General features: G+C 35.2%; 1 protein-coding gene across 4 annotated transcripts in view; it reads left to right on the forward strand.

The window, feature by feature from the left end:
* Positions 1-23,322, forward strand: part of LOC123535621 (tetratricopeptide repeat protein 13-like) — a 66,326-nt gene that overhangs the window by 24,267 nt on the left and 18,737 nt on the right. The window contains exons 7-19 of one of the 4 annotated variants that reach the window (XM_053549640.1): positions 315-425; positions 664-746; positions 1,175-1,316; positions 6,715-6,819; positions 9,129-9,195; positions 10,226-10,344; positions 10,612-10,652; positions 12,212-12,383; positions 13,275-13,311; positions 13,994-14,138; positions 15,000-15,089; positions 15,509-15,608; positions 19,896-19,934. In XM_053549640.1, coding sequence (XP_053405615.1) covers positions 315-425; positions 664-746; positions 1,175-1,316; positions 6,715-6,819; positions 9,129-9,195; positions 10,226-10,344; positions 10,612-10,652; positions 12,212-12,383; positions 13,275-13,311; positions 13,994-14,138; positions 15,000-15,089; positions 15,509-15,608; positions 19,896-19,934 — 1,251 coding nt within the window. The remainder of the gene's footprint in view (positions 1-314; positions 426-663; positions 747-1,174; positions 1,317-6,714; positions 6,820-9,128; positions 9,196-10,225; positions 10,345-10,611; positions 10,653-12,211; positions 12,384-13,274; positions 13,312-13,993; positions 14,139-14,999; positions 15,090-15,508; positions 15,609-19,895; positions 19,935-23,322) is intronic. The other 3 variants (XM_045318347.2, XM_053549651.1, XM_045318354.2) reach the window with 3 other exon arrangements.

The raw sequence follows: 23,322 nt of genomic DNA on the forward strand, positions 1-23,322 counted from the left end.
ATCTAGGTCAAGTTCAAAAGTGCGTCACGTGCCTTCAAAAACTAGGTCATTAGGTCAAATAATAGAAAAACCTTGTGACCTCTCTAGAGGTCATATTTTTCAATGGATCTTCATGAAAATTGGTCAGAATTTTTTATCTTGATGATATCTAGGTCACATGTGCTCAAAAACTAGGTCACTATGTCAAATAATAGAAATAACGACGTCATACTCAGTTCAACACTGGGTCATGTGGGGATAGGTGAGCGATTCAGGACCATCATGGTCCTCTTGTTGATATTTAAAGGGAGGTAACCAGTATGTATGTTTTGCAGGATTACACTGCTGCAGAGGAAGATTTTAAGAAGAACATAGATAATGATGGGGATGACTTACAGAGTTTGTTTTATTTAGGACTTTCTCAGTATTACAGGGGAAAAGTCAGGGTAAGTTCTTAATTTGACATTTCTCTGTATTGTAGAACATAAGTAATGATAACTTCAAGTCAAGTGTAAAAATGTTGGAATAAAGACTCTTTGTTAGATGAAAAGGACTAAGCATTATTAATTATTTTCACAAGTGTTTATAAACTTCATTTTCTAGTTTTAAAATTCTTTTTTTGAGGGTTTTGATTCATAAAGTACTGTGTATTTTGAATACAAATTGTGATGCTTCTGTTTAAAGAATGCCATTGAAGTATTCAAAGAAGTTTTAAGTAAAGATCCAGATCATCTAGATGCTTGTACAAGCCTTGCTCAAGCTTTCAGGTAATCATATTTACTTGTATTTAATCTGTAAGACATGTATTTTGAGAGGGTACTCCTGGCTGACTCGGTTAAGTAGACTCGGATTGTGATGGTAAAGGCATAGAGAGTTACATCACTGATGAGATCAGATACTCCGCAGAGGGACATTTAGATTAACAAATTGTGTTAGCACTCTCTACATATGTATTGTCATTTAAAGTTATTTCTTACCCCAAATAAATGTGAGCAGTAGTTTGAAAACCTAGAACATGGTTTGGTTTACTGTTGTTTAACACAATTTGTTGCTGAAATTCCCGTTACAATAAAACATGCCAGGAGGATGGTTATTACTTTGTTATTGAGATTGAAATGTTTGATAATTAATTGTCTTATAAGTAAAATATCTAAATGAAGTAACTGCCTTTAATCTGCTTAGTTTACTTTTACAGAGAGATTGGAAACCTACGGATGTCACGGAGTAAATTTAATCAGTCTCTCTCAATTAACAAAGATCATGTTATGAGCTTACAGTTACGAGGAAATTTATTGTATCATAGTGGAGAACCACAGGCAGCTATTAAAGATTTTAAGGTAAGGTATTATGGTGTAGTAAACTATGTGTGGACTTCCACTGTTTATTTGTAATGTTGATGAAATTCTTCAAATTTACAACACAAACATTACCTATAACTTGAAATAAAATAAACATTTGAGTATTAAGCTTAATTTTATTTGAGAGAAAGTATTTATGCTAGTTTTAGTAGGTTTGACAGATACCTCCAGGATTATTTTGTATAGACCTATGTTAGGAGCCAGGACTGATTTATTCAAAACATTGTATCCACTAGATAAACAATTGCTTGCTAAATTTCCAGTTCTCTGCAGTGGCTGAATTTTGAGTGCCCTTCTGTACTAATTGCTTAGTTTTGAAACCCGTTTTACACTGTAATGGATGAATTTTGAAGCCCTTCTACATACCTTATACACTTTTAAACTAGTTATGTCTGTCACAAACCTTGTCCGCACTCTAAGTCGAACATTTCTCATCCGATCTTCACCAAACTTGAACAAAATGTGTTTGACCATAAGACCTCGGCCAAATTCGATAACTAGCCAAATCGGCCAAGGCACTTTGGAATTATGGCCCTTAAACATAATTACCAACACTACCAATACAGCACTGTAGGCCGGTTATTCCAACACTACCGATTCAGCATTGTAGACCGGTTACTCCAACACTACCAATACAGTGTTGTAGATCGGTTACTCTGACACTACCAATACAGCATTGTAGACCGGTTACTCCAACACTACCAATACAGCATTGTGGACCGGTTACTCCAACACTACCAATACAGCATTATAAACCGGTTACTCCAACACTACCAATACAGCATTATAAACCGGTTACTCCAACACTACCAATACAGTATTGTAGACCGGTTATTCCAACACTACCAATACAGCATTGTAGACCGGTTACTCCAACACTACCAATACAGCATTATAAACCGGTTACTCCAACACTACCAATACAGCATTATAAACCGGTTACTCCAACACTACCGATACAGTATTGTAGACCGGTTACTCCAACACTACCGATACAGCATTGTAGACCGGTTACTCCAACACTACCGATACAGCATTGTAGACCGGTTACTCCAACACTACCAATACAGTATTACCGTAGATACCCATGTATAATGCGCTGTTTTTTTACCCCTGGGACCACCCCCGAATCGTGGGTGCGCATAATACACAGGTATAGACAATTTTCCAACTTCAAAACAAGTTTGTTACCGATGTTCTCCATTTTGGTAAAGGGAAACTACTCCCCGCGCTTACTGTCACCGCTAAAATCTAAGATTGCCGTTACGTTCCGTAAAAGATCGAATGGTTTATTTTTCTTTCAGACAAAATTAATTTCATAAAAATTTAAAAGTATTTTGATGAAGGAAATGTTAATAAATCACAAAAATTATGATACTAATTAAAGATCGAGAATTATCGTCAACCGAGATCAAACTGTGAACAACATAATTGACACGAGGTGACACGTTAATTGCCGATAATTACTGGCTATTTGATCGTGACAAAAAGACTATCACACCTTTTCTTATCGGTTTGAATTGAGAAGCTCATGTCATTTTGAAAGATACCATTCTGAAATATTGAATCAGCTGCTATTTATTTATTCAAAATAGTTAATTAAAAAAGGTAAAACAACAAATACAACAATATTTTACTGTTTTATTTTTGAGAAAACAAAAATCGATAGTACCGCAAGACCGATGCGGCTCTCCGCCGTGGAGATAAAATTTATTACCGGTGTCGATGTAAACTCTACTTTCGTTTTCCATCCATCAAAAAATTGACCAAAAATGTTTTTTTTCCCAGGATTTTGGGCTAAAATCGGGGATGCGCATTATACACTGGTGCGCATTATACATGGGTATCTACGGTATAAACCGGTTACTCCGACACTACCGATACAGCATTGTAGACCGGTTACTCAAACACTACCGATACAGGGTTGTCAATAAGAACCGGCCGCCGGCCGAAATGGACGGTTCAAATGGCATTTGGGCCGGTTCAAATTCGCAAAAAAAAAAAAATAATAATTATTTTGAAAAGTGTCCCAAAATATGGACACAATAATCATCATCCTCCCGACCCGTGTTGAAAGCGAAAAAAAATCAACACTTATCGGTAATTATTCTGATGATAAACTAAGTAATTGGCCGTTTTCATCATCAGTTAACACCCCCTCAAAGAGCTAAAAGAAGTGTGTCGGTTATTGTGGCATCTGCAGTGGAGATCAAAGCGGCATAGTTTCCCCGAGATTGTCATGGCATTACGTCATGTTTTCGCGCCATGTGACACATCACTGTCTGATCGTACTTTCTCGATTCCTTTAATTGTTGAGAAGAAATCAGTAAACAAGTTTTTTCTTTAATTTTTTAAAAGCGACTGTGCAATGTCCCGAATAAACTGACATGTAAATGTGTCAAACCGTGAACGATGATAGTGGATGTCCTACCTCTGTGACCTATTTGCCCTCAAGAAATTTACATTGCTGTTTGAGAAGAATATCTAACAACAACAAAGTGTTGTGTCCAAAAAAATATGTACAAAGAATCATTTAAAACTTATTAAAAACCGCAACGACATCATACTGCTTCATTTTAAAAGCACATTTCTATTTACGTTCATGAGGTCACGTAACTTATTCTGCCGCGCTAACAGAAATCTGTTTGCCAAAAATCGTTTTACTCCATGTATTTAAATTGCTGCCGCTTTTTCATTATTTAAGATTTTTTATTTGTGTTTTTTGTGCTTTCTGGTCAAAAGTCTGAATTTTATTACCATAGTATGTACCGTTTATTTACTTTAAGAAGGAAATAAATGATCAAGATCGCGCTGTTTGAAATTTTACAAAACATTATATGAAAATTTTATCGTTTTTAAAGAATTTTGCCTACATTCCTGTAGATATCTTATTAAAATTGTTATAGAATTCAAACTGTATTAGTTCTCAAGCGGTGTTGAAAATTTGAAGCGATTATATTAAAAAATGTATGCACTACGCGCGTTTTTCAGTCAAAAGTAACCGCGATGTAAATTAGATATTACGATAGGGCGCACATGCTTGTGGAATGGAAAATTACCAGCATGACGTTTTGATATTTTTACGATTCGCGGGTAAATTCCAGTCAATCCAGGTAATTTTGCCGGATGTAATTTCTCAATTTGGTAAAGTTACCACGTAAAAACCACTCGCCCGATCGGTTGAGTAGCCCATTCGTGCTATCCTGACTTTAACTCGCCAATGATTATAACTGTAGAATGCCGTACTTAAGACAAAATCAACTTTCGTTTTGTGAATTCGCCGATATGGGTACGATTTCCCCCCTATTTTTCACTTTTAAGGGTTTTATTTTATTTGCAGACCGTGACTGAAAATTGGTTGACCGTCGGTCTACCCAACTTTTGATAGTGGACCTGTCGATATTTTGGTTGCGTTGGTCCAACGGTCCACCGCTAAGGTCGAGGCCCGATTAATATTAGAGATCTATGTGAAAATATATTCATCAGTTATCGTAGTGTCAAAGTTATATTTTGTAGCAATAATTTCGGAAGAAAGAGTGATGGGACATCCGCGATAATTTCCAAGAATTTTGAAATCATGAGTGTCAATGGTCCCGATTTAAAAGAAAAGACAACAAAAAACAAAACAAAGAAATTATCTACAAGCTCCTTTACATTTAATAATCCAAAATCGCTCATAACTAATCTGTAAACAACAATTTTCGGATATTTTCACACCTATTTACCCCTGTTGAGTGCTGTTTATTGCATTGTATAACAAAGCCAGGTGTTGATTATAATGTGGGACAACTGAGACAGATATTTAATTTCTATAAAAAAATTATTAATCACAATCAAATTTAGATCAGAAAATATATATTGGCTTTTAGTTGTCGCGGTATCAGCCGGCCGATTTTTGATAAATATTTCTCTTAAATCATTTTAATAAGAGGAAATATCATGGTAAATTTTTATATCAGATACTGTCAAATGCTGTTAAACTGTCTTTGCACCATCATAATTTGTCAAACACATCCTTTAAACTGGAGATTTGGTCCCGGACATACAATTTTGGATATCTGGATTTTGATCAATAAAAAATCGAGGCTAGGGGTTTTGGATAAGGATAGGTGGGATGAGAATCAAACAGTTAATTTTCTATGCTTAAACTTGTATTACTTCTAACTCTGTACATTTTGTTTTGATGGTTCTAACAGTGACATTTTTTGTCAGGCCAAATTGTAAAAATTCATCTGGGGAATCTTCTTCCCCACAAAAGAAATATGAGTAGACCTACAGGTTTAATTCTCAATAGAGTTTTGAATTTAGATATACAGTAGTTCAATAACTATTTGATTTTGCAAAGAAGTACAACAAAGAGTTGGAGTGTGGTGACAAGTTAGATATTAGCATTTCAGGACTTGAAAATGCATTAATGAACGTGTAAACTCATTTTTATTATTATCCCCAAATTTACCAGGTGAGCTCATAAAAATGTGAAAATAAGGGTATATTGTATTTAAAAATGCAGTGGAAAAGATGTTCTTAAATGCTTCCAAAATGCCCCAAAATGCAGGAAATGAAGCGCTGAATTTCAAAATTTTCCGGACCCCCCTAGCTGGCCGCCTACATTTCTATTTCAGCCTGTTCAATAAAAACTTATTGACAACCCTGCCGATACAGCATTGTGGACCGGTTACTCCAACACTACCAATACAGCATTATAAACCGGTTACTCCAACACTACCAATACAGCATTATAAACCGGTTACTCCAACACTACCGATACAGTATTGTAGACCGGTTACTCCAACATGTGAATACCAATAGGCTACAAACAGTATACAAAGACAGACTTACTATTCAGATGATTAGGCAGTTGGCCCTCTTGTTTCTGTTAACAGTTTTCTCAAAATTTAGTTTTTTTGTGTTTTCATATACAATGTTGCTCAATGAAATAGGGACAAATATATACATATAATTTTTATGCCCCCAAAGGGAGGCAGATTAGTTTTCAACTGTCCGTCTGTCTGTCCGTTCGTTCGTTTACTCGTTAGTTCGTTCGTCACAATGTTAACTTTTTGCATGAAGGCACTTTACTCGCGAACCACTGCACCCAGGACCTTCAAACTTCACATGCTGATATTACTTATTGAGTACACGACCCCTACTGACTTTGGGGTCACCAGGTCATAGGTCAAGGTCACCAGGTTGAAGGTCAAGGCGCTGCGGGGGCATTTGTCACCATTAGTGACAGCTCTTGTTAAAGAACAATAATTTCGATGTGCCTTTAGAATTGGAAACGGACAGAATTCACAGATGTTAAGCAAAAAAGAAGTCTTGCAAATAAAAAGTGTAATAACAGTTTTGAAGTACTTGATGTTGATTTTTTTTGTAGAAATGTATAGAAGAGGATAGGGACAATATAAACTGTGCTTATATGAAGGCGTTATCAGCTACTGCTGTCGGTAGATTTTATGATGGCGTAAAATCAGCAACAAAGGTATGAAGTTTATATTTTACTCCCTGGACAGAAATACTCCAATGGTTAGGAAGTGTAAAATGTGTGTTACAAAAGACCCATTTAAAGTTGATTTTAATATTAAGGATTTTCATGGTAGTGAAAGATACCAAAGAATTAACGTTACTCTAGAAAGTGTTTCAGAGACTACAATGTTTAGCTCAGGGTGAGCTATTATGATCACTCACCGTCCGGCTCAGAGTGAGCTATTGTGATCACTCACCGTCCGTTGTCCGTAAACTTTTACTTTAAATGACCTCTCCTCATAAACCGCTAGGCCAATTTCATCCAAACTTCACAGGAATGTTCCTTGGGTGAAGCTCTACAAAAATTATTCAAAGAATTGAATTCCATGCAGAACTCTGGTTGCCATGGCAACTTAAAGGAAAAAGTTTAAAAATCTTCTTCTCAAAAACCAGAAGCCCTAGAGCTAAGATATTTGGTGTGAAGCATTGCCTAATGGCCCTCTACCAATTTTTTTTCAAATCATGACCCCGGGGTCAAAATTGACCCCGCCCGAGGGGTCATATGATTTTAAATAGGAAAATCTTAAAAAATCTTCTTCCCAAAAACCAGAAGCCCTAGAGCTTAGATATTTGACATGTAGCATTGCCTAGTGGACCTCTACTAAAGTTGTTCAAATCATGACCCTGGGGTCAAAATTGACCCCGCCCCAGGGGTCACTTGATTTTACATAGATTTTTATAGGAAAATCTTCAAATTAAAAAAAAAATAAACCAGAAGGCCTAGAGCTTAGATATTTGACATGTAGCATTGCCTAATGGACCTCTACAACATTTGTTCAAATCATGACCCCCGGGGTCAAAATTGACCCCACCCCAGGGGTCACTTGATTTTACATAGGAAAATCTTCAAAAATGTTCTCAAAAATAAACCAGAAGGCCTATAGCTTAGATATTTGACATGTTGCATTGCCTAGTGGACCTCTACGAAATTTGTTCAAATCATGACCCCCGGGGTCAAAATTGACCCCGTCCCAGGGGTCACTTGATTTTACATAGGAAAATCTTCAAAAAAATTCTAAAAATAAACTAGAAGGCCTAGATCTTAGATATTTGACATGTAGCATTGCCTAGTAGACTTCTACAAAATTTGTTCAAATCATGACCCCCGGGTCAAATTGACCCCGCCCTATGGGGTTACTTGATTGTACATAGAAAAATCTTCAAAATTTTCTAAAAATAAACCAGAAGGCCTAGAGCTTAGATATTTGACATGTAGCATTGCCTAGTGGACCTCTACAAAATTTGTCCAAATCTTGACCCCCCCCCCCCCCAGGGTCAAATTGACCCAGCGCCAGGGGTTACTTGATTGTACATAGGGAAATCTTCATAAATTTGCTAAAAAATAAACCAGAAGGCCTAGGTCTTAGATATTTGATATGTAACATTGCCTAGTAGACTTCTACAAACTTTGTTCAAATCATGACCCCTGGGATAAAATTGAAACCGCCCCAGCGGTAACTTAATTGTACATCAGAAAATCTTCAAAAAATTTCTAAAAATAAACCAGAAGGCCTAGAGCTTAGATAGTTGACGTGTAGCATTGCCTAGAGGACCTCTACAAAATTTATTCAAATCATGACCCCCCGCGTCAAATTGGCCCCGCCCCAGGGGTTACTTGATTGTACATAGGAAAATCTTCCAAAAATGTCTAGAAATAAACTAGAAGGCCTAGAGCTTAGATATTTGGTGTGTAGCATTGCCTAGTGGATCTCTACCAAGTTTGTTCAAATCATGACCCCGGGGTCAAGCTTAAATGCAAATCTTCATAGCAACCATTTAACCAGGTGAGCGATATAGGGCCATCATGGCCCTCTTGTTAACATTTTGTGATGACTGATATCTGCTCCTCTAACTTCTCGCAAGGGAGTTGTTGATTAGAATACATAGGACTTCAGCATTGGAATAGGAAGTCCTGAATTTTGAGTGCATAAACAGTACAACATTTTCTTGCTGTGACGTAGTAAATGTAGTAATAAATTCTATATATATTTACTCTTTGTATTTATAGCCGCAATAGATGCAGTTGCGATAGACTTTCAGCATTCCGTTAAATCCTAGGTTAAATTTTTGCATGAATTGATTTTGGCGAGAAAAGGAAAATATAGAAATAGCAAAAATTAATACCTGACATATTTGATTTTACATTAATTGAAATGCTCATATTGATTATTGGCCATTCATGATTAACCACTTTCAAGGAGTATTTGGAAGACAGTACTTGATTTGCATCAGGCATGTTTTAACATTTTAACTTTTTTTTTTAAGGTTATGGTACAGAATAGACCAGTATTAAAAGCCAGTCCTGATTTTTTGAAAGCACATTATCTCAGGGGTATGTATATATTACTGGGAACACTTTTCAACTTTGATTGAAGAAATATTTGAGCTATTGCACTCGCCCTGGTGTTGGCATCGCCGTCGCCGTTGTTTAAAGTTTTTGACAAAGTGACTTTAAGTCAAATTTCTGTTTCTATCAAAACTATTGACTTAAAACTTAAAATAGTTATTTACTATCAAAATCTACACCAGGAGGAACAATCCCCATAACTCTGGTTTGAATTTTGACAGAGTTATGCCCTTTTTTAACTTGGAATTTTTTGGTTAAAGTTTTATAAAGTTTTTACTGGCAAAGCTCTAATTCAGAGTCAAGCACTGAGAAAAGTCGAGCATGTACGCTGTACGCTGGCTCTCTTGTTACAGATTATGTATAAGTGAGGGAGAAAATGCGCAACAAATTTAAGCTGTAGTAAACTTTATTTAGTTATACAATTTCTCAGTGATTGATATTATAAATGAAATTCTTTTGAATATACATGTATAAAAAATGCCAAAGATAAAAATGATGTGCTGTAATGTTATCAAGCTAAAGCCAATTTATTTTATATGGATGACTATCTGTAAATAATTCATGGAAACATGATGAATTTCGAATTTTTTATTGCGATTCTAGGGGCCTCCATGGTTAAAGTCTCTGGCTTTGATCACTTGGCCTTCACATATATTACTCCAGAAGCTCACTTGGGGTATAGATTTTATTGTGTGAAGAGGATTGTACCCTGGCTTACAGAAAGTTGGTGATTCTACCAAGCTCATGGCTGAAGCAGTGCCCTAGAGGGACTCCTTGGGTCTTCCTCTGCCATAAAAAGCTTGAACAAATTTCATATGACCTGTCTTATATCGCTGTGACTTTAAACCTAAGAAAACACAACAAAATATCCCATTTTCTCATTAATTAACAATAAGTAATAAACAATTGCTGTAGTTCATGTTTGTCAAGTATGTGTGAAGTATATTCGAAGTTATTTACCTGTATTATGAAAAGGTTATAGAATGATAATTGCCAGACGATCTTTCCTTTTCAGAATATGCCCGTTATTTACATGCTAATTTGGACCAATCATTAGAATCACTGACAGTTGACACAGATTTTTCTGATGATTTTAAGGACCATTGGTTGAAAAATTTACCATTTGAATTCCAGGTACTGCTTTCACTTATAAAACTGCAGTTGCATTAAGCTATATTAATATTTCCTTTTAAAAAAATTACATGAGCTCTTTTGTTATTTATATTCAGCCATTGCTCTAATAAAACTTTTTAACAAACTGTAAATTCTTGGCTGGTGGCTGAGAAAGATGTTAAATTTGCATTTGTTTGACTGGTGGCTTAAAAATTACTTCCCTTTCAGAGATTAGCATATTTGTTCAGTTTCATTAAATGAAAGGAGTTAAAACATTTATGTTTGCAGGGTAGTTACAAAGAACAACCAGGAATACAGCCGCATATAAAGTAAGTTTAAGAAGATGTTATTGTGTCTCAAACATTAGGTAGTTTCCTGTTTGTGGAAATTAAAATAGTTAAATAGTTGTGACCAGCATTTTTTGGCTGTTGCCAGCATTCACAATGGCTCATTGTAAGGCAGTTGACTTGTTATTATTGGCAAAGTACTATGTAATAACATCTATGAGGAACCTTTTGAAGCATATAAAGCAACCAAGAAAAATAATAGTAGACTCACTTTGATTGAGATTGGCTTTAAATCTGGTAGTGACAAGTTGAAATACTCATTATCCTTAAAACAGGAAATTTACAAATAAGGTCTAAAACATCTTCAACTCTATGTAGACTGTTGGGTAATGAAATTAAAAGACTTGCCTCCAGATTTATATCAGACAATTTGAAAATTTAGAAAATAGGAACAAGGTGATTGGCAGTGTTTTCCTCTAAAAAACACAAATGTAGCATATACATTTTGCATAAAAGCTTTCAAAAGTGTAAGTCGGTAAAATATTGGTGTTATATGGCAAGAATTTAGCTTTTCTTTATACCATGATTGTGTAGTTTTGACAGATGATAATGATTCGTAATTCAAAGCGCTAATAAGATATTTTTATGCCCCTGGCATCTACTGATGCGGAAGGCATATAGTGATTGTCCTGTCGGTCTGTTCGTTCGTTCGTCCGTCTGTACGAGGTAAACCAAATGGGACCGTTTCGTCTAGCATCAATACCCCTTACTAGAATGACTTTATACTAATGCAGATGTAACCTGTGACCATTCCTCATCTTCAGAATCACCTGACCTCAGTTTGACCTTGACTTGAACTTGACCTCGTTTTGGACTTAGGTTGCTTTGTATCGACAAGGATGCCACCGGGAGCATCAAGCGTTTATTGAACACAGCTCCTTGTTAATTGCTTGTTTGACGTGATCAGGGTGAGATAACACCGTACCAAATTTTGGGTTTTACACTAGATTGATATTAACCCTTAGCCTGCTGCAGGCGAATTTAACAGCCTTTGCAAACAGCTTGGAACCAGATCAGGTTCCAAGCTGTTTGCTACTCTGACAATATTTCTTCCAATTTTGGAGCAAATTGAATGAACTTTACAATTTTAGCAGACGACAATTTATCTAGCATGCTAAAGGTTAAACAATTTAATGTTTGAAATCATTTCATATAGAACATGTTGGTCGAATTGATTAAATCCACAAGAGGTAAAAGAAAAAGAAATTTGAATTGTTCATTTGAAAAAGCTAACATGTGATAAAAAGAAACAAAACGTTTGTGTCTTTCCACATTGATTTTATTAAACTCTTTGAATGAAAATGATAAGATTTTATTCAACTACTTGAATGAAAATGATAAATGCCTGGCACAGCCTCACGTTTTATTATTTTATTGAACTTGCTTAGTATGAAAAGACACTTGTTTATATCTTCTATTTAATATCTGTATAAGATGTCTTGGAGATTGTGACATTTTAAAGTACATCTGAAGGGCAGTCCCTTTCTGACACTGGTAAAATCAGAGAATGACATATGTATAGATTTTTGTTATTTTTTCAGAGATGTAAGTCAACTGGAAATTGGTGATTATCCTCGCCCAGTGCAGAACCTGATATGTAAGGCCCACAAGATTGGCTGGCTCATGCAGGTTAACACAGATGGATATACACCAAATAAAAGACTAAATTTAGCGATGGGTCTTTCTTCAATTCATATAGCACAGTTATATGAGGTACGTATTGACATCTTAATGTTGGCATTAACTTTGATTGCTGCGGATTTTTGATTTTTTTTTGGTTTATTAAAAGGTATTAAGTATAGATAGTTCGCAATGATTGTTAGGGATATCTTTGTTTACAAAACTATCTTAAGCTTTCCCTTTAAGTTTTTTCTAACATTACAAAATATAAACTGTTATTGGCCATGTAATCCTTTTTTGTCAGTACACCAAGTTTCATAATTAGGAAATAATGTATAGAAAAACAGTGTTTTAAAATGTTATTTATGCACGAAAAAAGAGGTTATATGTACGTGGAATAATTTCACACGGGCATAGCCCCAGTAAATTATTTTTGGTACGTATTACCAATTTGAGTGTATTAATTTAAGTAAAGCACCATTTTGCTCTCTATTATATTGATTTTAATATGTTCTTGACATAAAACATTGGATAAAATACAGCAGAACTCTTTTTTTGGGTCACAACAAAAGTATTGACATCATTGCACGTTAATGTGACATCTTTTTAGTGTTAGCGTGATTTAATAGAAACAAGCATATTTATTAGAATGATTCTTATTTTATCAGTAGCTGATTTTATATTTAGGAATGACCCTCAAAGTAGTGGATGGGGTTAAAGGGTTTGAAATCTTTTCATATTATTGCCCTGTCTTAAGAAAATATGGGTAAAAGTTTAGCTTGCAGGTTTCATTGTCATGTTTAAGCCTTTAAATTATGATAAATAACTTGGATATATAAGTCTTGTTCGACTACTATGCAAATTACGACTCTTGTTTGATTAAAAAGTTTTTAAATAGTAGAGCATGCTGTTTTATGGAAAGTTTGCACTAAAAACGTCAAATTGTGGAAAAGAGGGGAAAAAAATTGTTCTTGTTTACTTCAGAAAAAATGGAGAGACTTGAGACAGAATAAAGCTATTGGTAAGTATGTAAACTACATTTGCAGTGTTTAGAGATGGCGGAAAATGTTTGTTTTTTTTGACAGATATGAAATTTCCTTTATTACACTGTTATTAGAGATATACTGTCTACACTTAAATAGCAATAGCTTTGTTTGAGTTGTCTAGATTGTATTATTTGTATCCTTAAAGAAATCATCCAGAATCTTTATCACAATATCGTACTGTTTTAAAACTGCAGTGTATGAAATATGAAAAATTACGATTATATCTATATCATTATACGGCACATACAGTCCAGCGTGATCATCCGTTATTCATCTCTAGATAAATCTCTGATAATTTTTAATGGATTTTTAAATAACTACACTTAAATGTTTTATAAATATGCACGTCCCAAGTCACTGGGCCCAAGGTTAAGGTTTTCAGTTCAGATGAAATTATACAAATTTTGATAGGAAATTAATGACTTCTGGTATGGTTATCAGGTCTAGTTAGTATTTTGTTATGTCAGTTTGCTCAGAACTCAAATGCACTTAGAAGTTTTTAATGACCGTATTTAAAGTTGGTGCAATTATTACCATGTATGCTGTTATTTGGCATTTCTTGTTGGCAGAATAATTTGCTGCATATTTTTCCACATTTTAGTTTGGCAGCATATTTTATGACATTTCAGATTGGCAGCATATTTTATGATATTTCAGGTTGGCAGCATAGTTGGCGAGATCTTTTTAACATAGCTGTGCGATATCGTAGATTGGTTGATCCAGAACAGCCGGTTTTATGGCTAGATAAGATGCCAGATCATAAAGACAAGGATGGATATAAAACTGTGATAACTCTTGTAAAGTGAGTGCCAAATTTCTTTTATTTTTGTAGATTTTTTCAGACTGATTAAAAGGTGTTCGGTGTATAAAAGGTTATTTTGCGCAGCGATGGTTTATAGTTAAAAAATAGGTTGCTTTGTAAAAACTTCCTGTTTTAATTGTTTTGCTCACGTCAGCTATACCACCAGTTACTTTCAACTGAGCCTTTGGCTATCTAACTATGAACCCTTGGTCCTACTAGTATCAGACTCGGATAATTGCCTGTGGTCAAGCAATTATCCTTTTTGTTTTCTCTGCAAACATGTCGGTGTTCAAGGTTACATTGACATATAGGCTGACAACAATTCTAAGCCAGTATCTGTTGAAGGTTATGGTATAATAGCTGTCACATTTTAAAGGATAAATATTCATGGGTAGTAGATGACCCCTATTGTTTTCATTTCAATAACATCACAAGCTGGAAAGTCGCCATAAGACCTAACGAGTATCATTGGAAATTTGAGAATTCTGTTTAGCTTTAGGAGAGATAAATGTCTTACTTGGATTATTTTATATCTTCATTTTGTAATATGAGCCGTGCCATGAGAAAACCAACATAGTGGGTATGCGACCAGCATGGATCCAGACCAGCCTGCGCATCCGCGCAGTCTGGTCAGGATCCATGCTGTCCGCTTTCAAAGCCTATTACAATTAGAGAAACCGTTAGCGATCAGCATGGATCCTGACCAGACTGCGCGGATGCGCAGGCTGGTCTGGATCCATGCTGGTCGCAAAGCCACTATGTTGGTTTTCTCATGGCACGGCTCATATATATGCTTGTATCTAAAAGATGTTTTTTGATCATTTTTTCCAATTTTAACAAATGTCATAAATTTTGTTTCAGAGGTTCCGTCCACAATATAAAAACAATGCCTTATTTCAACTTGGTTTTCAAACTTGTGAAGACAATGTTGGAACATTATTCTGTGACAAGGTTAGTTCAAACTTTTACAGATTTTTCCAACTTGCGAAGTTAGCTAAACAGATTGGCGCAAGATTACAAATTTAGAAGTCGCCAGTTTGATCACTTATTTCCTCCATGTCAGTTTGACTGAAGATGATTGTTCCTAAAACTTTTAACAGTGTTAAACCTAAAGTCAATATCTTTGTTATAATGTCATGAAAAGCAACTACAAATATTGTCAGTCATTCTTTCTCCAAGTAATTTATGTCGAAAGTTTTAACTTAAATTGTTATTCAGACAGAACATTGAAACTGTTGTATCTAATTTTTGTATGTTCCATTTACGCCTACCAGTAGGGTTGCACATTGGTCCAGTTAATAACCTTATCAAAAATGTTAGTGTAAGAGGTACATGACAATGATATTCATTACTCACTTGTATATTTCCAGCGAGATTGTGAAGTCTAAACAGGCTACAGCAAAGGAGGAGATTGAGGGTGCGAAGACGTGCGAGGATCTACTGGAAGTCACAAAGGTTAATGTGAAGAATGTAATACCTTGTTTAACACTATACCCCTACCCTATATAACTGAAAAACCTGAACAAAAATATACATACACATACAAAGGTTTATTTCATACAATTGAAGAATGTAATGCCATGTTTAACTCTACACTCTTACCCTATATAACTGAAAAACCTGAACTAGAATATACATACATATACAAAGGTTAATGTTGAAGACTGTAATACCATGTTTAAATCTATACCCTAACCCTGTTACTGAAAAAACTAAACTAAAATACACATACATTCACAAAGGTTAATGTGAAAATGTAATACCATGTTTATCGCTGTACCCATACCCAGTTACTGAAAAATCTGAACTGAAATATACATACATATACGAAGGTTTAATGTGAAAAATGTAATACCTTGTGTAATGCTGTACCCCTATTCTATTATTGAAAAATCTGAACTGAAATATACATACTTATACAAAGGTTTAATGTGAAGAATGTAATACCATGTTTAACGCTGTACCCCTACACTGTTTCTGAAAAACCTGAACTAAAATGTACATAAATATTTATAAGGGACAACATAACAAAGGTTTATGTGACATAATAACAGTGTGTAACAGTATACCCCTACCCTTCAAATGAAAAACCTGAACTAATATATATATATATATATATATATATATATATATATATATATATACACAAAGGTTAATGTGAAGAATGTATTATTTTGTTCACCTCTCTTCCCCTACCCTCTTAATACTGTACTGTGTTGGTGCGCCGTAAACCCCAAATAAATAAATAAACTTAATACTGTTAGATTTCAAATAAGATATACAAACTAACATGCACAGTCAAACCTGTACTAAAAAAACCTCCTGTGATGACGTGGCTCTCAAAAACACTACAGTAAAACTCGGTTATTAGGAAATTGTCAGGCCACAAAACAGTGTTCACTTTATACAAGGTACACAATTACCAAAGTCAGCTGTAGATGAACAATATTAGGAACACGTGACATGTAGTAAGCAGGGCTGGGAAAACTGATTTGAGCCATTGTTTAATAACTGTTCAGTTTTTCATCATTGATTTAATTCTTAACTTTCATTCCAATTCATTTTCTCAGTATTGGTAATTACCAAAAATTGACATCTTGAATTTTGTTTGGTTAATGCTTTACTTCCGTCTGAAGAACTAACTGATCTAGAATTGGTGTTCAGATGATTATCTCTTTTGTTGGTAAAAATGCATGACATTTTAATAAGACACTATGAATAATTCAAAAACCAATAATTGTTTACCAAATCTACTGTAAGAAAAGAGTGCATAATGCAATAATGAGTGCATAATTTCATGTACATACAGTACATGCATAATTATGTAGATATAAAATTCCATACATACACTGTATTTTAAAGTGTATAAATTTGAATACTTTAGTGTCTTATCAATAGCTATGAATGTAGAAATATTTTCCTATTAACCAAGCTTTTGCTATATATTTGTGTTTGTTATATCCATTTGTTTCGTCATTTAATTCCCCGAAAAACCCAACTCACTCACTCACTCACTCACTTAAATAGGGGAAGAATGAGGCCATAAAAATGAGTTCCTTATAACAGATTTCCTTACAACAGAGTTCATTATTAGTTTTAAACAGTGGCTTGTGAATAAAGTGCACTAGTTTCAAGATAGATTTAAGCATTTGCAGAATATTGTGATTTGTGAATATAGACCACTTGCAAATGAAGACATTTTTATGCCCCCGAAGGGAGGCATACAGTTTTTGAACCGTCTGTCAGTCTGTCCGCAATTTTCGTGTCTGGTCCATATCTTTGTCATCGATGGATGGATTTTCAAATAACTTGGCATGAATGTGTACCACAGTAAGACGATGTGTCGCGCGCAAGACCCAGGTCCGTAGCTCAAAGGTCAAGATCACACTTAGACGTTAAAGGTCATTTTTCATGATAGTGCATTCGTGTCCGGTCCATATCTTTGTCATCCATGGATGGATTTTCAAATAACTTGGCGTGAATGTGTACCACAGTAAGACAATGTGTCACGCGCAAGACCCAGGTCCGTAGCTCAAAGGTCAAGGTCAAACTTAGATGTTAAAGGTCATTTTTCATGATAGTGCATTCGTGTCCGGTCCATATCTTTGTCATTCATGGATGGATTTTCAAATAACTTGGCATTAATGTGTATCACAGTAAGACGACGTGTCTCGCGCAAGACCCAGGTCCGTAGCTCAAAGGTCAAGGTCACACTTAGACGTTAAAGGTCATATTTCATGATAGTGCATTGATTAGCGTGTCCGGTCCATATCTTCGTCATTCATGCATGGATTTTAAAATTATTGGGCATGAATGTGTACCACAGTAAGACGACGTGTCGCGCGCAAGACCCAGGTCCGTAGGTCAAAGGTCCTAAACTCTAACATCGGCCATAACTATTCATTCAAAGTGCCATCGGGGCATGTGTCATCCTATGGAGACAGCTCTTTTTAAATATTTCTTTGTTTGACATGATACAAATGCTTATCTTTAACTCACAAAAAGAATTTTCCTAGATTTGTTGAGATCAAGCTGCATGTCAAGTTTCTTAAACACAAGTGAATTAGGTATTCAGGAGGCTCATAATTCTGTTCGTTTTTTCACCTCACATCTAAAGCAGTTTGAAATTTTTACCGAGCTTTTTATTCATTTCTTTAACATTTAGTTTGATATTTTATAAGTCATTTTCTAAATTTCACTTTTGTTATCCTGTTTTTCCAACTACTATTTAGATATCGTATTTTCCTGTCTTCTATTCTACAGAAGTTTTAGGTTACAAGTTTAATGAAGTAATTATATAATTAGGAAATTTTAGCATATTCTTAATCAATTTTGTCTATAGGAGATTAGTACAAGACATTTGTTAGAGTATAACTTTAGATACTGTAAATTTAGTAATTTTCTGGTAACTTGATTTTCTTATTTGATTGACAGATATATTTGTGTTACAGTCGAACTTCGATGGCTTGAACTTGAGGGTCCCGTGGAAATTAGTTCGAGTTTTCCGTTGTTTGAGCCATCCAAATGGCGGCCATTTTGAATTTGGGAATTCGAGTGCATGACGTGTTACAAATCTTACATCATAATATATTGCCATATTGTACCTAAATATGTGTATGATACAATGATAAATGTAAAACAAATGCTGAAATATGCTTATTTATTTATTTTCAAAGAAAAATAACACAGATAAAACACTAATATAATTATAAGAATTTGTTTTAGACGGCATCAAATAGAAAGACATGAATAGCAAACCTTTATGAATCATAGTCCAGTACAAATATTATCAAATATATTGCTTTCCAGTAGCCGACTTAGCTATCACCCTGTTTCCGGGTCCTTTACTAACTTGTTCAGCCATGCTAAAGCAGTATGAAGGTTGATATCAGATCTCCTGTTTTTATGCAGAAAAAATAAAGACAGACATTGCTCAGTTATTTTAAATAATTTTATTCAGATAAATCAAAGCCCATTAAAGCATTGCAGTGAACGAAAGTCACTTTGTTTAATTTGTTTGTCGTATACCGACACTAATTACATAGCATGTGAAATTTAAGCACGTGCCAGTTAAAGGGGAAGCTTGGCAAATGTCGGGCAGAGGCATGAAAAACTTTGTAAACACAAGCCATTCTGGCGACAAATTGTCTGTTCGACTGAATAGGTGTAATTAAGCCGAGGGGACCACCAAATGAGTTAGAGAGTTCGAGTTTTCAAAGTTCGACTGATCCAAGGTAGAGCTATATAGAATGAAAGAAGGAATAAATTCAGGACCGGGCGAAGAGGGATGTTCAAAAGATCCGAGTTCGAGCCATTGAAGTTCAACTGTATCAAAAACTTTTACTTCATAGCTGGTTAAGCAATATACTTCTAAAAATGATGTTTCTTAATGATATGCAAGAGCATTTTAAATTTGTATGCTGCTTTGTTTGTGAAATTAGTGAAAATAAAACATTGTCAATATTATTTAATCTTCAGTAGGCTATACATATATGAGCTGCACCATGAGAAAACCAACATAGTGCATTTGCGACCAGCATGGATCCAGATGAGACTGCGCATCTGTGCAGTCTGGTCAGGATCCATGCTGTTCGCTAACGTTTTCTCTAATTGCAATAAACTTTGAAAGCGAACAGCATGGAATCTGACCAGACTGCATGGATGCAAATGCACTATGTTGGTTTTCTCATGGTGCAGCTCAGTTATATAAATTTGTTCATCATCTTTCAAAACTTGCATTGATGTTACATTGGTTAGGCTGGATTATTTTCTTGTACCTCTAAAGATGGGTCACAGGTAGGATTTACTATTAAACCCCATCCTATTACCCCACTTCCTATCACCCTTCTTCCTCTTACTGGCTTTTGTTTTCATTGTCTGTACGTCATAAAACAGGATAAATGTGCGTAAGTGTTACAAAAGTGTACTTTACCTGTAGAAGGGGCATGTCTCAAAAGCATTTTTATTGTGTGGGAAATTTAGTAAAAGCTTCCATTAATTAGTAACTGTAAATAAATATTAAAATATGGTCCATTGAGGTCTATGCAGTATTTAAAAATAAAATAGTTTAGTAGATTTTAAAATATGTAGAAATGCTCCTTTAACCATTGCACAGGACAAAATGTGACCTGAACTATAAGAAGTTTAGTTGTATAATGAATTACATTAATTAAATATCAGTTTCAATAGTATTAATCCATGGTTTTTGATATTGGATGCTCATTTGGAGACTTGTCCCTATACATCTTTAATTTGGCATACATTTGATTTTGAAATTTTTCCTCTGCAATCTTAGAATGTTGGATTTCTTGAAGACTCTTCTGCTTTATCCTGTTTTCTGTTGATACCTTTCGCTACCTCTTGGTTGGAATGCAAGTTCCTGTCCTGGTTTTTTCCATAAACCTATGTAATTTGAGACTCAAAAGCTGCATGAGTGTAGGTCTTACCTTCATAAGTCAGCTGAATCTAGTAAGTCAGGTACTACACTAAACTTTATCTTAGCTTATACCATATAAGACTATAACACATAGGAATTGATCATAACTTCAAAGAAATTCATCTTGTTTAAAAAAAAAAAAAGAATTTGCCTGAACAAGACAACATTTAACAATGTTTAAAAGTCTGTTATAAAACTGACACCATTTTAATAGCTGCACACATGTCCCTATAAGCTTTGCTCATGTCAGTCTGTTGGGCCTTAGATCTTTGAGGCCTTTGATATATTACTTTGTTTCAGATCAATAAATGTTAAATTTATGATTGCTTGTGAAAGGTTAATGACTGTCATAGTGTTGGGGCCAGTAAGTCAAATTAAAAGTCAAGGACACAGTGACTTAGGTTCCCAACAAATTCCAGTGGCAGGCTGTTCAACTAAATAGATTGATTGGGGGTAATCATTAGCTCACTGTTATTGATTTAAAGGTCACTAGGTCAGAGGTCAGGATCACAGTGACCTTGAGACTTGAAATTAATTCTCATCATTAACTGGAAAAGGCTTGAGTCTAAGGCAGTTGGTTGTCTGTGGTCAGTACATATTCATTCTTGTTGTTCAAGGATGCATATATCTTAAGACTGAAAATTACAGATAAAGTTACCTCAAACAGGCAATTATTTGGGAGGGAGCTTTTTATGTTTTACAAACAGCATTTGTTTATGATAAAAGCACATGTCATTTAAAGAACTTGTTCTTTACTTCTTTTCTATTAGACACCTGAACTGCCTGTCTTTCATTTATACCAGTTTCAAAGCCAAGTGATCTGGTCCAAGTTTGATTCAGACTTTCAGTAACAATGTGCATTGACGGTTTGGTTCCCAGCCTAAACATATTTGTTGGAAGTTTGGTTCCCATCCAAATCCTGTCTGTTGGAATTGTGGTTCCCATACTCACCATGTTTGTTGAACATTTTGTTTACTGTTCAATTAAGTAAGAGAACCAGCCACAGTGGTGGCTTGGTTATGTTTGCTGACTTGACTTCTGTTGTCACTCACCTCTGTTGGTAGAAATGTGGCATATTTCCATGTGATGAAGCTGTCCAGCTGGCTTATGGAAGGGCAGTGGTTCTGCCTAGATGCTGGCTGTGCCTGATGTAATATAAGAAGAGCCTTGGGTCTATGGCCATCATTAGAACTGAAAAGACTGACCCCTGTTTTGTCTAAGACTTAAAAATGTTCCAGAAATTAAGAGAATGGCATAAGTTTTTTTTTAATTCATGTTTGTAAGTATTTACAGTTACATCACCAAAACCTCCGGGTTGATCTTATTATTGCATCTACCATGTTTAAAATAAAATGTTTTCACTGCTTGTGTCAGTATAATTCTATCAATCTTTGCTTCTTCCTGCATGTTCCTGAACAATGGATCTGTCAGGTATTGCCTGCATATTAGCTATTGGGCTTAATTTTATGGAACAGATGTAGAACATCAGGTCTTGTGCAATGTATGTATTTACATCATGTCTGGTTCTGTAACCTGAACAAAAGCAGTAATTGTCCTAGGAATATTGCATTTTTAGCTCACCTGAGCACATAGTGCTCATGGTGAGGTATTGTGATCACGCTGTGTCCGTCGTTCATCAAGTCATCCTTCATCAACATTTGTGTTTAAACAATATCTCCTCCAAAAGCACTGAATGGATTTTGATGAAACTTGACCATGATGTTCCTCGGGTGGTCCTCTACCAATGTTGTTCAAACTGTTTCGCTTGGTTGCACATAGGGGCTGCCAGAGCTAAAAATAGAAAAAACTTCACAAACGACATCTCCTAAACAGAAAATTTGAAATAATTTCACACAAATGGTCCTTATGTCACCCTCTACCAAGATTATTTAGATTATTTTGATTCATCAAAAAACATGGCCGCCAGAGGGCATGGTCACTTTTCCGTATATGTATATAGTGAAAACTTTAAAAATCTTCTTGTGTGAAACTGCTGGCCCGATTTTAGAATAATTTTACACAAATGGTCCTTGTGTGATTCTCTACCAAGATTGTTCAAATTATTCTGATTCGTCAAAAAACATGGCCACCAGAGGGCGTGGTCACTTTTCCCTATATGTATATAGTGGAAACTTTAAAAATCTTTTTTGTGTGAAACTGCCGACCCGATTTTAAAATAATTTTGCACAAATGGTCCTTGTGTGACCCTCTACCAAGATTGTTCAAATTATTCAGATTCGTCAAAAACCATGGCTGCCAGGGGGTGTGGTCACTTTTTCTTCTCGCCCCATGTGGTTCTGGGACGATCTGTGTATGAAAAGAATTGGAATCACTGCCTTACCCTTGCATGATCGTAAGAGGCGACTAATAGGGTCTTAACACTTGGTTTTGCTGTAACTCTGTAATTCCAGCAGGTATGCAAATTTTAATTCCGTACCTCATGTTTTTTTATTTCGATGTAAATGAGATGTGAAACCAAAGTTTGTAGTCCTGTTTGGCGCCATGTAACCTATAATGTGTTGGTGCGTCGTAAAACCCAATTAAATAAATAAATAACTTTTCTTCTCTGAATCAATAATAGCTAGAGCCTTGATATTTGGCGTGTGATATCAGATTTATGATGTCTACCATAATTGTTCAAATTATTGCCCTAGGTTCAAAATTGTTTGTGACATGTATATAATATAGGCTAACATGGAAGAAACCTAACTCTGTATTAAATAAACACACTTGAAGCCTTGTACACAG

The sequence above is a fragment of the Mercenaria mercenaria genome, chromosome 1 (assembly GCF_021730395.1).
Source record: "Mercenaria mercenaria strain notata chromosome 1, MADL_Memer_1, whole genome shotgun sequence".
Lineage (NCBI taxonomy): Eukaryota > Metazoa > Mollusca > Bivalvia > Venerida > Veneridae > Mercenaria > Mercenaria mercenaria.